Genomic DNA, 13,260 nt, shown 5'->3' with positions numbered 1-13,260 from the left:
AAACCTTTCCAGTCTAGGTGAGCAATGACTGGATCACTCATGATGCCCCTATTGCTGTCCGGATGTGACATGGAGTCATTCACAGACATCAGAGACAGGGCGAAGTAACTAACCAGAAACAACGCCGACGTAAGGAAGCTGAGCGCCGGTAACGACAGACTGATCGACGGGATGTCCCACAGTGATAGCGTTGGAGCCACTGTCAATACATATCTTGACAACCAACGTCAACGGGTACAGGAAAACATTACTAACAATCCTGACGAACTGCTGGACGAATGGCTAAAACAGTTCGACCGCGATTAGAAAGAGAGCGTGGTGGGTCGGCCTGAGAGGCAGGAAATATAACAAGATACCTGGGCGTCAGACAGGACAGAGAAGTGAGCAAGACTAGAAGCTAATGATTCGATGAACAATCATGGCGAGAACAGCAACCTTGATATCAATAACCAAACCAACAGGAGCATGGAGAATACAGCAGACCAAAGAGCAAAAGGAAAAAAAGACAAGCAGACGAAGTGCAATAACAAGTCAACCACATCAGTGCTTTATCATACTCCAGTCTTCTTCAACAGTCCCCCAGTTCGTAAACGTGAGCAGAAACTACGTCCGTGGTCAGGTCGGGTCGGGTCAGGCAGGCAAGATTCGGCCCGAGCCCACTGGCCGCTCCCTCCGAATCCGCAATACTTCGGCGACCTTACTCAATCCAACCAACAACGACCACACCAAGAGGCAGAGCGAGGTCAACGCTAATTCCACCCCCACCCCCCGACGTTGTGCATGTCGTCCCCGTTCGTAGGTAGAAAAGGTACTATGCGCTAGAGGTACCGATGAGGATATCCATGGAAATATGGGAATCGGAAAAAACGAGCTCGTAGAATCGGGAGAAAGCAAGGAGGCAGCAAGGAGAACCATATAGGTACCTACCTCTAGGTACCTTGACACAGCGACAAGAATCCCCAAACACCACACTCGTGGCCTCCTCGTGACTTTAAAAGTCCCGGCTTCACATTCGGACCCTTGGTCCGTGAGCGGCACGCACTGGAGGGACCTGCCGGGCCGCCACCTGCAGGAAGCCCGGTCTTCGGCAAAATGCTCTCGTAATCCGGCCGGCCGGACCAGATAGTAAACCTTAACGGACCTCCGACGCACAGCGGTACCGACAGCTGCAGTGGTGTCCTGTTCGGACATGAGATGAAAAGTAAGGGTCATATTGCGCACAGCTGCGGCATTCACTCGACAGCCTTGGCTGAACAACCTACCGAGGTTTGTTTGCATTTCGCATGGCGGCGACTGTAATGTCGAGGGGCTCGAGCAAGTGCATGGTCTGGGAAATATATCGTCCTGGCTGCATATGTCCGCGGAACTTTCACTCTGTTTCCAAAGAACAACGCAACATTGCACTTCCTACTTACCACCACTTGTCGCGACAACAGTCCATCATCACAGCGTCTCATCGATACCTCACCATCACGAATACCTAAAGGTTAGCATTATGTTTCCTTTAACACTGTAGTATCCCTTCGACTAACGTACCTGACGACAGAATATCAACCGACAACCACATATCGGCAGACAACCAACAATATCACCAACCGCACGTCAACACGACCCCCATTACGACCAACCGACAGAGTCCGGAAGAGTCAAGAACCTCGAGCCGACAACACGAGTCGACGACAATCCCCCAGAATCCTCGACATCACACCCTCCGTCCTCACCTCTATCACCACAGTACGTCGAGGTAACCATGGCTTCCCGACCTACAACCCCCATCAACCCTCTTCTCCAGGCTCCCACGACCCCCATCCGCACGGACAATCGTGCACTCAGCCCCCCCTCCAAATCACCCATCGCCACTCCTCCTCCCCCCTCTCCCATTCCCTACCTCCCCTGGCGCGACCAAATAACCTGGGACCACCTACTCCACTCAGCACCCATCGTCGACAACTTTGACGACGAATCCGACATCGAGACCCTCGCGCCGCAGACTCCACCAGACAAGATCCTTCTCTCCAAAGAGCGTCAGGCGATCCTCCATCAACGACTCCGAGCAGGCCACGGAACTCATCGTGTCCATTATATCGTATACGATGACTACCGAGCCGACGTCCACAGCACCAACATCCCGGACTCGCATATGATTTTGGTGACGGGTGACCCGAGGCAAAACGGAGGTATCCTTTCCTTCGATGGCGTGGATGTAGAGGAGGGAATGCTCGTTGAGAAACGGGATGGGTTTTGGGGGGTGTATGAGGTTGATTGGGATGAGGAAGAGGAAGAAGAGGAGGAGGAGATGCCAGTTGAGCAGCAGATTTACCAGGTGTTTCTCGATGGGGCAGGAGGGGACCACGAAGAGGCTTGGGATGTATATCAGCGATTTCAGGCGCACAAGCAACGACAAGCGCGAAAGGAACGGGTTTACCAGGTTATGCTGGAGGAGTTGGAGGGAAATGAGGCGCTGGCGCGGGAGGTACATGCACGCTGGTGCGAGGAGGAAGAGCAGCGGGAAGATTCCGAAGATGAAGGGGAAGAGGAGACGAGAGATGATGATGAGCAGAACGTCTTTGCTCGAGCGACGATGTGGGCAAAGGGGTTCAAAATGGGATACGAGCTGCGCGACGCGTCACTCCAGAAGTCGCCGACGAAGTCTGTATCGTCAGCTGACGTACAGTTGCGCGACTCGTCAATCCTCCTGAAGTCGCCGACGAAGTCCGTATCGTCTGATGTTCCCGAGGATAGCAATCAGTCAAGCAAGTCGAAGAAAGAGCCAGACGTCTACGATTGTTTGGGCGAATGGGCGGTGCTCTTGAATGGGGAGAGCCCCCGAAGAAAGACGACAACCGGGAACATGTACGAGAGCACCGACAGCTTGATCGATACCTCTATGGAGCAGGACCAAGACGTCTACGACTGTCTCGACGAACGGGCCAGGAGCCTCGAGCATGGCACCAAGCACGCTGCTTTCTTCCACGAAGCCTCAAAGTTCGTAGACAACAATGGCAGCGCCAAGCTCATCGATATCGCAACAAAGACGGCCGATGTGTACGAGTGTCTTGGTCTGTGGGCTCAACAATTCGAGACTATTTCTTGATGGCAACTCTCCAGTCGAGGAACGCTTGCCCAAGGCCGTCAAGACGACTATCACCGACATCATAGGCTTCACAGATATCGACGACAACGGCAAAGTATCCAACGAAACCGCAGCGGGTACGCCGAATGTCGAACGATATACCCGGACCCTATCATCATAACGCCGAATGATGCTGCCACTAGGCTCAAGACTTCTGGAGATTTTTTGCATCATCGTCGCCATTCCTTGACCAGCTTTTGGAAGGTCAACGCAGATAGGTTGAGTGGCCGGTCACTTGAAAGCAGTTGTGTATGTGGCAATGGATGGGCAAGATAGACAAATGATGTAGAGAATTTGAATGTCGCCTCCGTGTGCAAAGCTTGGAAGTGCCGTAGAAATCCTGATGAGCCGTGATTGTGTGAGGATAAGAACATGGAAATTGTAAGAGGGGCAATCAGGAAACTTGATCTCATCCTTCATCCCGCTTCTTGGTGTCAAAGTTGCCCCCAAAGTGAAGCCGTGATGTGAATGCTCCCGATGCTGTCTTTGCCATGATGGCCAGTGATGCTTGGGGTTTTGCCAGTGATTTTCCAAGTGACGTTAAGGCCTAGCGCCACTCCATGGAAGAGTTCTAGAACCCTATGGCCGCAAGATCGTGTCATGTCTCTCGTCTTGTTGTCGCCGGCCAATGGGTGGTGGTGTAGGGGACAAAGAAAAGGGCCGTTACGGATCGACACAGCCTCAAAATGCAAAATGCCCGTCAATCGGTGAATCCAGTGAATCAGTGATCCAAAAAAAGAAATTGGCACCCTTTCTCGGCCAGTCAGGAGAGAGACGGCAAGTCATGACGTTGGAAGGCGGAAGAAAAGCCCGGACGGAGATGTGTGGAACTGGAGAAATCCCCGTATGTATCCTTCATGCGCATTATGGTCGGCACGGAAAGGCCGTTCGTGATGGCGGACCGAGGTGACGAAAAAAGAGTGGAAGCCGGCAGTGGCGGATACGATGTGGTGTAGAGGTAGACGGCGACGAGATGGAGAACGAGAAAATGGGACGTCAACAGCTTCCACTTGCTTCGCACAAAAGTTGCAGCATGCAGCACGTTAGCAGATTCTGCTTGGTTATCCAGTCAAAAACTGTTAGTGTCTGGCAGCGCCCATGTTCGGATTTTTCAGAACAGGCACAGGCAGGAGCGGGTTCGAAAAGTGGACCAGAAGACACAGTCAGTCTTGGCTTAACGTATTTCGCAGCAAGTCTCGCAGAAATTTGATAGTGCATGATTTGCCTGCAGAGACGACGATCCTGTTCGTTCTTTCATCTCCAGCCTCGAGCATTTTCCATCGTCTTCGCTCTCTACGTACACTACACGTATTCCTCCCACAATACGACAACCGCCCGTCGCGCACATATACGAACGGCTCCATTCATACACTAGTATCTCAATGTGACCTCGGGCCAGACAAGTTCGGCCTCCAAGCATTTCCCACCAAAAGCGGGAAGTCCGGCACCGTTTCGCCAACACCACCACACCAAGCCCAGATCGTCAGGGGTCGATCACTGGTGGACCAGTCACGGACATCCACTGCTTCGCTTAATCACCTCCACTACCCTTCAGGGAAGCCCCTGAGCTACCACCACCTGATACAAGTACTGTGACTGGCTGACAGGGCACCAACACAGTCGGAAAAGTCGCCCGAGCATGGCGCAACACGGACCCCAAGAGCATGGCACTCTAATCTCTGCCACCGGTCATCGATATTAGCGACGCGAGATTCACAATTTGGTTGGCCTGTTTCGAACCCGTCAATCATGGGGGACGGTGACCCTCTAAAAGGGCCAAGCAGAGTCACCACGCTCGCAGTTCAGAGACACTGGTGATTTGGATGCCCGCGACCGGACTCACGTTGTCCAGAGAGGTAGAGGTAACGTCGGATAGCTCTCGCCTCCCTCGGACAGGACAAGGCCAAGAGAGAGGCATTTCAAAGCATGACCTCAACCGGACAGTGGAGGGAGGCCTTGACAGGTCCACCATTGTGTCCACCCACCAGCGGGCAAAGCCAACAAAGATCTCTTTCAACTCGTTCCAAGCTGGGTGACACTTCACCCAGAACAGTCCAAAAGCTCGTGTTCAGCAAGCCCTAACGGGTACAACTAAGGGCGCCACATGGTCGCCGTCAACCAATGGTGGGGATTTCCGCCATCCCGGGTTTGGTGCAATCCAATCCGCTGTGGTTCCTGCATTCGACTTTGTGATGATGATCCGACGGTTCGAGTTCACGTCCAATCATTGCTCGCCATGAGACCCCAGTGGATCCAACTAACCAAGTTCTCTTTTTCTCATGGTGTCCACTTTTCTCTTTGGAGACGAGGTCCGCCTACCCTTGCAATGAATCGAACAATCCATGACATCCGTGTTCAGCTGAAATCATCCCTTGTTCTCTCCATCCATCTTGCTAACCTTATAACCATACGCTCTTTTCACACCTGCTTCATCCAAACCTTTGTTTTCAATCATCAAGTCATTCGCTTTTTTCGACGTCAGTCAACTGCATACACTCGCTCAACACGATTAATCGTCTCGAACCTACCTAATTACACACATCCAAAAAAAACAAACCAAAACAACCGCCAATATGCGTTCCACCACCACCCTCCTCCAGGCCCTCTTCGCCTCCTCTGCTCTGGCCATCCAGATCACCCACCCCAAGAAGAACGACGTTGTCGACCCCTCCTCGGGCGTCGAGGTGACCTGGAGCACCGTCAGCACCGACCCCAAGTCTGCCCACTTGGTCCTCGTCAACATGGCCAGCGGCCACACCCCTTACTCCAAGGACCTCGGTGCCGTTGACCTGACCAAGGGCTCCGTCATCATCTCGGAGAAGGACGTGCCCAACGACTCGGACTTCCAGTTCAACTTCCAGTCCGTCGACCCCCTCAACCAGGGCATCCTCGCCCAGTCCGAGCAGTTCGAGGTCAAGAACTCCGACGACGACAAGAAGGAGACCACCAAGAGCGCCGCTGCTACCCAGACCACCGCCGCTGCCACTCTTGTCACTGCTTCCGACTCGGCTGCTGCCACCGCCACCTCCGCTGCTGCTTCCTCCGATGACGAGAGCTCCTCCTCCGCTGCTGTCTCCGTCAGCGGCGCTTCCACCCTCGCTACCGTCACTGGCTCCGCTACTGCCACCGCTTCCGGCACTGCCTCTGCCACTCACGCTCCTACCGCCGCTGCTGGCAAGGTCGAGAGCGGCTCTCTCCTCGCTCTCGCCGTCGGCCTCGTTGCCGTCCTTGCTTAAGCGACCTACCTCGACTGGGTAGTCTTAGCACCAAGCGATGGGCTGTCAAATCTCTAGGATGTTCGTAGTCGGTATCAGTCCTCTGAAATCCACCTCGTACATCCTACCTGCCTATCAATAGGTGTGACAATAAACAAAGGAGGATGGATGGATGATGTCAACAAAGGAGTTGTTCATTTGTTGATGGCATGATATCAGTTGGGGTGTATATGTACTAGTTAATTTTGCACTAGTATATGTATGGGGTTGTAATAGATGTCGTGTGTGTATGGGGGGAAAGTGGAAGAGATAGACACGCATTGGGATGCCCTTAATGGATTACTACTTAGGAAATATGCATGGGAAAGGCGTTTTTGTCTTTTTTTTTTCGGTTTGGGTTTGTTCAATTGGCCTTTTCCTCTGGCTTGATGATGCTTTTGGTGATTATGCTTGTTACGTACTGTGATTTTGTTCTGATTCTTTTGCTTCTTCGCGTATGAATATCCTCATCCTCCCCAGTTGATGTCTTCCTTCCATCATGGTCCATGCTGTCCTACATCACATCCTACGTTCATGTCCCGCTTTCCAGTTATCATCCCATGCCGTGCTACACTTGCAACTATAAAATCATTGTCCCAGATAAACAAGCACTCTACCCACCCACAGCTACAAGCGACATATATCACCCAAAAAAAAAAAATTGACACTTGTTTCGGATTCACCATACAGCTATACCTAACCGTCCATCACCGCCGATCAGCCATGTATATGAACAAACGTACCATCCGTAGATCAAACTTAATTCCAAATCCCAGCCGTTGATCAGGAAATCACCGGGATCATCATGAATTGTTGTAGTGACAATCATTTATGCATATCAATACAAATGTTCAATGTAGTGAGTCCAAACTCGCAGATGCAGCGAAAGAAAAAAAAAACCAAAAAAGAAAAAAAAAAAGAGAAAAAAAAAGCGAAAAAGGAGAAAGAAAGGCGAGAAAAAAAGAACGGAAAAGAAAGAAAAGAAGAAGAAAGGGAATGAAAAGAAGAAGGAAGGGAATGAAAAGTAAATGCCGCGATACTTGGCGTGGTGTTGTGGAAGTCATCTACTTATCGGACTCTGATAAATCGAGCAAAAAAGTTGAAAACAATTGAGGTTCGTCCGTCTGTGTTGGTTGACTACCTACTGTACCTAGTATTCCTAGCGTGTTAGGTAGATAGGTCCCTCTAGGTAGATAGGGAGGGTCCTTTGCGTAGCTCGGTATCAACCTAGCTTACCTAGTACCTGACCTACTGAGCACCTGTAGTCTTCAAAGGCACTATGAATTTTCATCGATCGATTGCTTTTCCTTTTCTTTTGTAGTTGGGGGTTATATACATTTGTGCCACTGCATTGTTCCCTCTACCATTTTCTCCTACATAGCTACCGTATGTTCATAACACACACGCGAGACATCGATAGGTAGAGATACAGACCATTGACCTCGTCTATTCAAGCCAGCCTTGCATACCTAATTACAGTCCAGTACTGGTTTGTTTATTAGTTCAAGACCTCGTATCAACTTTCCCGTACGTTTTCATGGTTGACTAATCCTCACTCGTGTGATTTGGTGCTAGCAGGTCGTCTGTATATTCAGGTGATCAATCGGAGTTTTTGCTCTTTCCATCCTTATCTCTCCGGGCTAAATGGGAGGGAGGTCAGTCTCGACGCTGGACCAAGAGGTAGTCAAGGTGTCTGGGTTGCAGTACCCGACCGATATGTAGATTCCCGACCCAAAAAACTTGTTCGGTTATTGTATACCTGGTTCTCGTTCAATTAAAGTGTCGTCATGTTTGATCTGTTCTAAAATATCTTGAGGAAAGCCAGGGCCTCTCTCTATCTCCGTTAAGGTTATTCGTTGATTGATTACTCTGGATCCAAAAACAAGTGAAGTTCATGATCCAGACCGGACCCCATCTCCGTCGTCGTACGTTCCTTCCTCCCTGGGCATTTACCTACCTACCTAGGTACCTCTAGAAGTAGCCACCCTTGTCTCAGTATACCTGTATTACATGTCGGGTTGGCAGTGAGAAGCACCTTTTTTGCCCTTGATAGCTGTGGCTTTCGGTGATACAGGTACTTACTCATCTCTCATTCGGCTTACAGAACCCGCCATGACTTGGATCTCGCTTTATCTGCTTCACCATGTCCAGTCGTGTGTACTAAACTTAACTAAAAACGCGTTCCTCCCTCCCTTGGGGCCGCGATCTCCCTCATGGATCAACTTTCATACGAACCTGTTGGCGTCGGCATCAAACTACAGACGTTCGATCGAGTCCTTGCCTTTCTGCCCTCGCTCGGAATGGCTGCATTTCCACTACGCAAACCCGACTGAGCGTAACCCAATTTCACTCGCGCGAATATAGTCCTCTTCGTTCCTTCCGGGACGGACAGTGAGAGTCAAGTCAAATTCCGCCGAGACAAAAAAATCGAATGGGATGAGCGCGCTTTCCTCTTTACTGGTAGTCACCTCAGTCTTCCCCCAACTTTCGTCCAGTCCTTCCAGTCATTGCTCGATTTCAAGTCCCCGGGGCCACAGCACCTGTAGGTGTCAACGTAGGTGGTCAGAAAGCAGGCGGCGAGAGTTCTCAAAAGGAAGGAACTGCCTCTACCGGGCATCATAATCAAACCATCGATTCGTCAGGAAGGAATCGTAGCGCTCCTTCCCGAGACGTACCTGCCTCAGTAGGTTCAATGTACCGTACCTTCCTGGCTCCAGCATGATTGAGATTGGGGAGATACGTGAATCAGATCGTGACTCCAATTTAAATTGCTCCTTCCTCACTCACGCCGTGACGCTCACTCAATCTTTTCAAAGGACCGGGATTAGTCGGATGCTACCTACCTCTAATGATTGAACTGGGACTGGGAGCTGTCAAGTTCTTTCCCCTCCTGCGTTCTGAAATGGGAATTCCCGGAACCGTCGACCTCTAGGTACCTCTAGGTACTGCTGCAGGTTTGAAAGAAATAGAGCTGAGGCTCCATACTAAAAAAAAAAAAAAAAAAAAAAAGACATCAGATAGGGCAGGACGCCGCCAGTTCAGGTCCCCTTGAGCAGACGGGAGCAAGCACGCCAGTGGGTATAGGCATGGTTCAGGAAAGAGGAGCGACCGCGCATATCGTCAATGATTCAACAAAGTCCGTCATGTTTTCCGACGGACACGATCAGTTGCATTCAACCTCTCAAGACTCAAGAGCACAATCTGCATCCCACCGATGGATGTCCTTGGGTGACGGAGCCATAGAAAGTAGAAGTCTACTGCGTACTAAATTGCCGTGATTACCGTGCCACAGGGCACTGCAGGATTGACGACTCATGCTGTACGGTACGGGGACATGCGCTGCCGACATCGACGTGGCATGTTGACACCCGCAGTTAATTCGATAGGTGGCCAGGTTTCCATATCACAGTCTGCCCCCGTTCATCTCTCTTGACGCCCAAATGAAGTGTGTCCCGTGGTGCACCCAACATCCCTCCTCATCAAGTTTAGCACCTAGGTTAGCCTCGGACTGCGCCTCTGTTCAGCTGATCATCTACTGCCGCTCAATCAATATATTACGATAATCTCATCTCATGTCTCGTGACCTGTAGAGGTATGTGGGCTACAGATACCTAACATTTTTGACGAAGTGGTCGTTTCCCGGAATTATCTGCTTACTTGTATCGCCTCTTTCCACCGAGTCAGGCTTTCAATCCCGTCGCGGTCTCATAAGACAACTAGGAATACCATGGAGTGAGCTCAGTAATAGTTTGCCAAGGTACCGGTAATTCCATTGGGACATGAATGAAGACGGGACGTAAAACTATGGTATGCGAAGCTATTGTAGCTCAAGGAAAACAATAGTTGACTGTGAGACCTGTAGTTATGATGGTCAGTGAGCGCCGAATTCCCCAGTGGTCGACGGTAGCAAGTTAAGAAACGGCTGCGAGCCGCAAATACAGCTACCCGCTTGATTGACGTTGATGTCAATACAAAACTCGGTAAGTGGGAATACCATTCTGGTAATGACGCGAATGTTCGGTACTATCAAATCAGGTTTTTCCGGTTCATGTTTCACGAGGGTAGCATCAACCCCAGGTTTCCTATCATCTCAGATCTCCCCTTTATCAGTAAGTACTAGATGTGTGTGCCGAAGTTCTTCCGCGGGAAGGGGGGGTTGCGCTCTGATTACCAGTGATCCGAGTCGTGATTTGACACTCGAATTCTTTTGGTTTTTGGGTCCCTCGTGATATAGTATCAATCGTAATATGAGGTTGCTTTAATCCCTAAATCCTGATTTCTACCCACCATCACACACATCCCGCCGTCGGCGAGGGTGGAGGACCCTTGTGGCGTCAAGGGTTACAAGGCTCTGTCTGAGGACAAAAGATTGTGGCGCACTCCCCTTGATGGTGGGAGACATGGTTGTCGACAGGAAATGATACTGCTCGCTTGACCATCCAGTTGTGGTATCAGCTTACATCCTTGGCTGACTTGGTCACTTTGCCAGTTGACCGCAAGGCATGGTGATAACCTCAATCGCGACCTCGGTGTGATTATACTCGCAGCTCCCAAAACTTCCCGATGTTTTTGTGATATATCGTTTGGTTTTTTTCATGGTCTATTTTACCGGTTGTCGGTATTTGCCGCGATGCTTGACTGAAGTTCACCATTTGAAGTAACCGTTTTGTCGGGACATTGTGACCTTTTATTGCGATTGCGTTAGAGATAGCCGCACACAGATGAATGCTTCGGAATGGCAAAAGTCTGATATAGTATTCCTAGTAGGTCTCAGAATAAGAGATATCACAAGGCTATGGTATTTCAGTATATGTCAAGGCTGTAGAACACTGAGGCTAGCGTGACCGAAATCGACTTAAGTTCGAACTTATAGGGTTGACGGCGGCGACCTCAATTATCCAACGTCAGGCTTGAGGAGTATAGACATGTCTTGCAAGACATAAGATGGGGATAGGGCTGGACAAGGAGAGGATGTGAAACATGGCCGCTACCCGCTGTGATCGGTGAACTACGCACCGGATAGTATTGTCTATGGCGTGGAAGTAGTTATGAACGCCGTTAAACCGCTCAGTGCCCGAGCCACTCCCGCCAACGGCGTGCGTGGGTCTCGCGGCGCGATCCATTGATACCCGGTAGTTGCCCGGCAATATAAGGATAAACTGCGCGATAGCTACGTAGGTAGCCGCGCTCGTCCACGGCAAAATTGATGAGACCTTCGCTTCGCGGGCGATTAGCCAACTACTTGACAAACGCGGTTACAAAGACTGTGATAGGGCTCACGAGAACTCGAAGATACATCGGGTCAGGTCCCAGTGGGATATTCATATCCAGAAATTACCTAGAAATCAAGTTCAAAGGTGTGATAAGGGCGCTTGGATGCGTGGTAAGAGTATGACCGAGGCATAATGTTAAAGGTCTCGACCATTTTGTCCAGAACGAGCCGCGTACAGCAATAATACTGTGTTGTACACTACTCTGGCGGGGGTTGAACAGCGACTTCGCTGCAACCTATTCGGAAACCGGGACTCCTTGTGATACTCGAAAAGTCTTGGCCTATTTGGACGAGGGCTTGGATCTTGGCGATCTAGACGCCCAAGAAGGAAGAAATAGACGAACACGGATCCTGTGGAAAGAAGGGGCGTGTGTTGAACGAACCACATATTGGGATGCCGCTCAACAAGATGGACATTTTTCTAATTACCATCATGTTGGGGGGGGGGGTAATTTTATGTCATGCTCCGCCCCCAAGAGGCTATAGTACACTAGTACCGGTGGACTCGCGATAAGCCACAGTTTTTTCGGAAACGATCAGGGGTCTGACGAGCCGATCGCATCTTTCCCCTTGGTGAAGTAAAGGCAAAACGTGGTGTTCCACACCGGTGGTCAAGACGGGAGAGGAGCCAGGAAAGTGAGGGTGAAGGTGGGGGGAGGGGGAAGGGGACTTGCTGTGACTGAGGGTTTGTCTGGATTGACGACAGGAGATGAATAAACTCCATCCATGGTTCGGGAGTGAACATGTGACCGTGACGAAACAGACGTTGGATCAGACCATGGGAGACCGAGAGATGAGCATTAGGTAAAAAGAAGCGATCCCATTTGGCCTTCAGTTGTGTTGGTAAATAGTATTGACAGGTGTGGTGCATAGCACCATTGTGAAATTGATGGAAGACTGGAGGGCAAGACTCCATGTCATGACGGGTAGGAATTGGAGAGTGTTTTTCTGTTGCACGGCATCCATGGATGGAGCATGGGATTCCGAGAGCCAGGAAAGGAACGGAGCCAGGCTGATGATATGTGGTCTTGTTTCAAACCCAATCGATATCATGATGATTGAAACCCTGTGTGCTGGTGGAAAAAAAAAAAAAAAAAAAAAAGGAAAGAAAATCTGCCGAGGACGGAATGTCACTCATGGCACGACCCTCACATGAACCGAGAAGATCGGGGACTATATCAGATCAGGCGGGAATCTGCATCGAAGAAGCACACGCCATCCTTCGCCATTGAGATGCCGTCCAGTCCGTGGCGGGAGAGGGAGGGCGCCTCTCGGGAATGACGGACAGCGACATGGAGACAGCACTGCACTGCACTGCAGATTATGACAGCTCAACATTGACAGGCAAAACATGTGACTCGAGGAATGCAGATGAGGGGGGTCTGGAGGCAACAACGGAAGGGAAAGGGGAGCAAATGTCAAGGGGGCAGAAGGTGCGACCTGAGTGCAAGGAACGGTGGACCTCGGCGTATGTATAGGTAGTACTGTGATACGTTACACCGCTGTGCATTATTCAGGTTCTGCCCGATGTTGTACTGCATGTAATCATGCGATCTCCCCCATGACGCTTGACTGTGCCTCATTGCGGTGCTGCTTGCGGA

The 13,260-nt window shown here is 50.5% G+C and overlaps 3 protein-coding genes across 3 annotated transcripts; 2 read left to right on the top strand and 1 right to left on the bottom strand.

Annotated features, from left to right (window-relative positions):
• Positions 1-1,447: 1,447 nt before the first annotated feature.
• B0T23DRAFT_439564 (uncharacterized protein) lies at positions 1,448-3,409 on the top strand (the record flags this gene model as incomplete). The annotated part of the gene is made up of 3 exons (XM_062840695.1): positions 1,448-3,059; positions 3,160-3,221; positions 3,284-3,409. The coding sequence occupies exons 1-3, from the start codon at positions 1,751-1,753 to the stop codon at positions 3,407-3,409; spliced, it is 1,497 nt and encodes a 498-aa protein (XP_062693637.1). The 5' UTR covers positions 1,448-1,750.
• A 2,184-nt stretch (positions 3,410-5,593) lies between these two features.
• B0T23DRAFT_103415 (uncharacterized protein) lies at positions 5,594-6,426 on the top strand. Its single transcript, XM_062831735.1, has one exon. It carries the CDS (start codon positions 5,707-5,709, stop codon positions 6,367-6,369), a length of 663 nt encoding a protein of 220 aa, XP_062693636.1. The 5' UTR covers positions 5,594-5,706; the 3' UTR covers positions 6,370-6,426.
• A 4,302-nt stretch (positions 6,427-10,728) lies between these two features.
• On the bottom strand, positions 10,729-11,049 carry B0T23DRAFT_313862 (uncharacterized protein; the record flags this gene model as incomplete). The annotated part of the gene is made up of 2 exons (XM_062834765.1): positions 10,729-10,855; positions 10,997-11,049. Coding segments are annotated over 2 exons (180 nt in total), but the record flags the coding sequence as incomplete, so codon positions are not given.
• Between the last annotated feature and the right edge of the window lie 2,211 nt (positions 11,050-13,260).

The sequence above is a fragment of the Neurospora hispaniola genome (genome assembly GCF_033458365.1).
Source record: "Neurospora hispaniola strain FGSC 10403 chromosome Unknown B0T23scaffold_3, whole genome shotgun sequence".
In the NCBI taxonomy this organism is placed as follows: Eukaryota; Fungi; Ascomycota; class Sordariomycetes; order Sordariales; family Sordariaceae; genus Neurospora; species Neurospora hispaniola.
This window is presented reverse-complemented; position numbering and strand designations above follow the sequence as displayed.

Excerpts from the sequence above, each read along its gene's own strand:
- B0T23DRAFT_103415 (XM_062831735.1), top strand. The coding sequence starts at position 5,707 with ATGCGTTCCACCACCACCCTCCTCCAGGCCCTCTTCGCCTCCTCTGCT.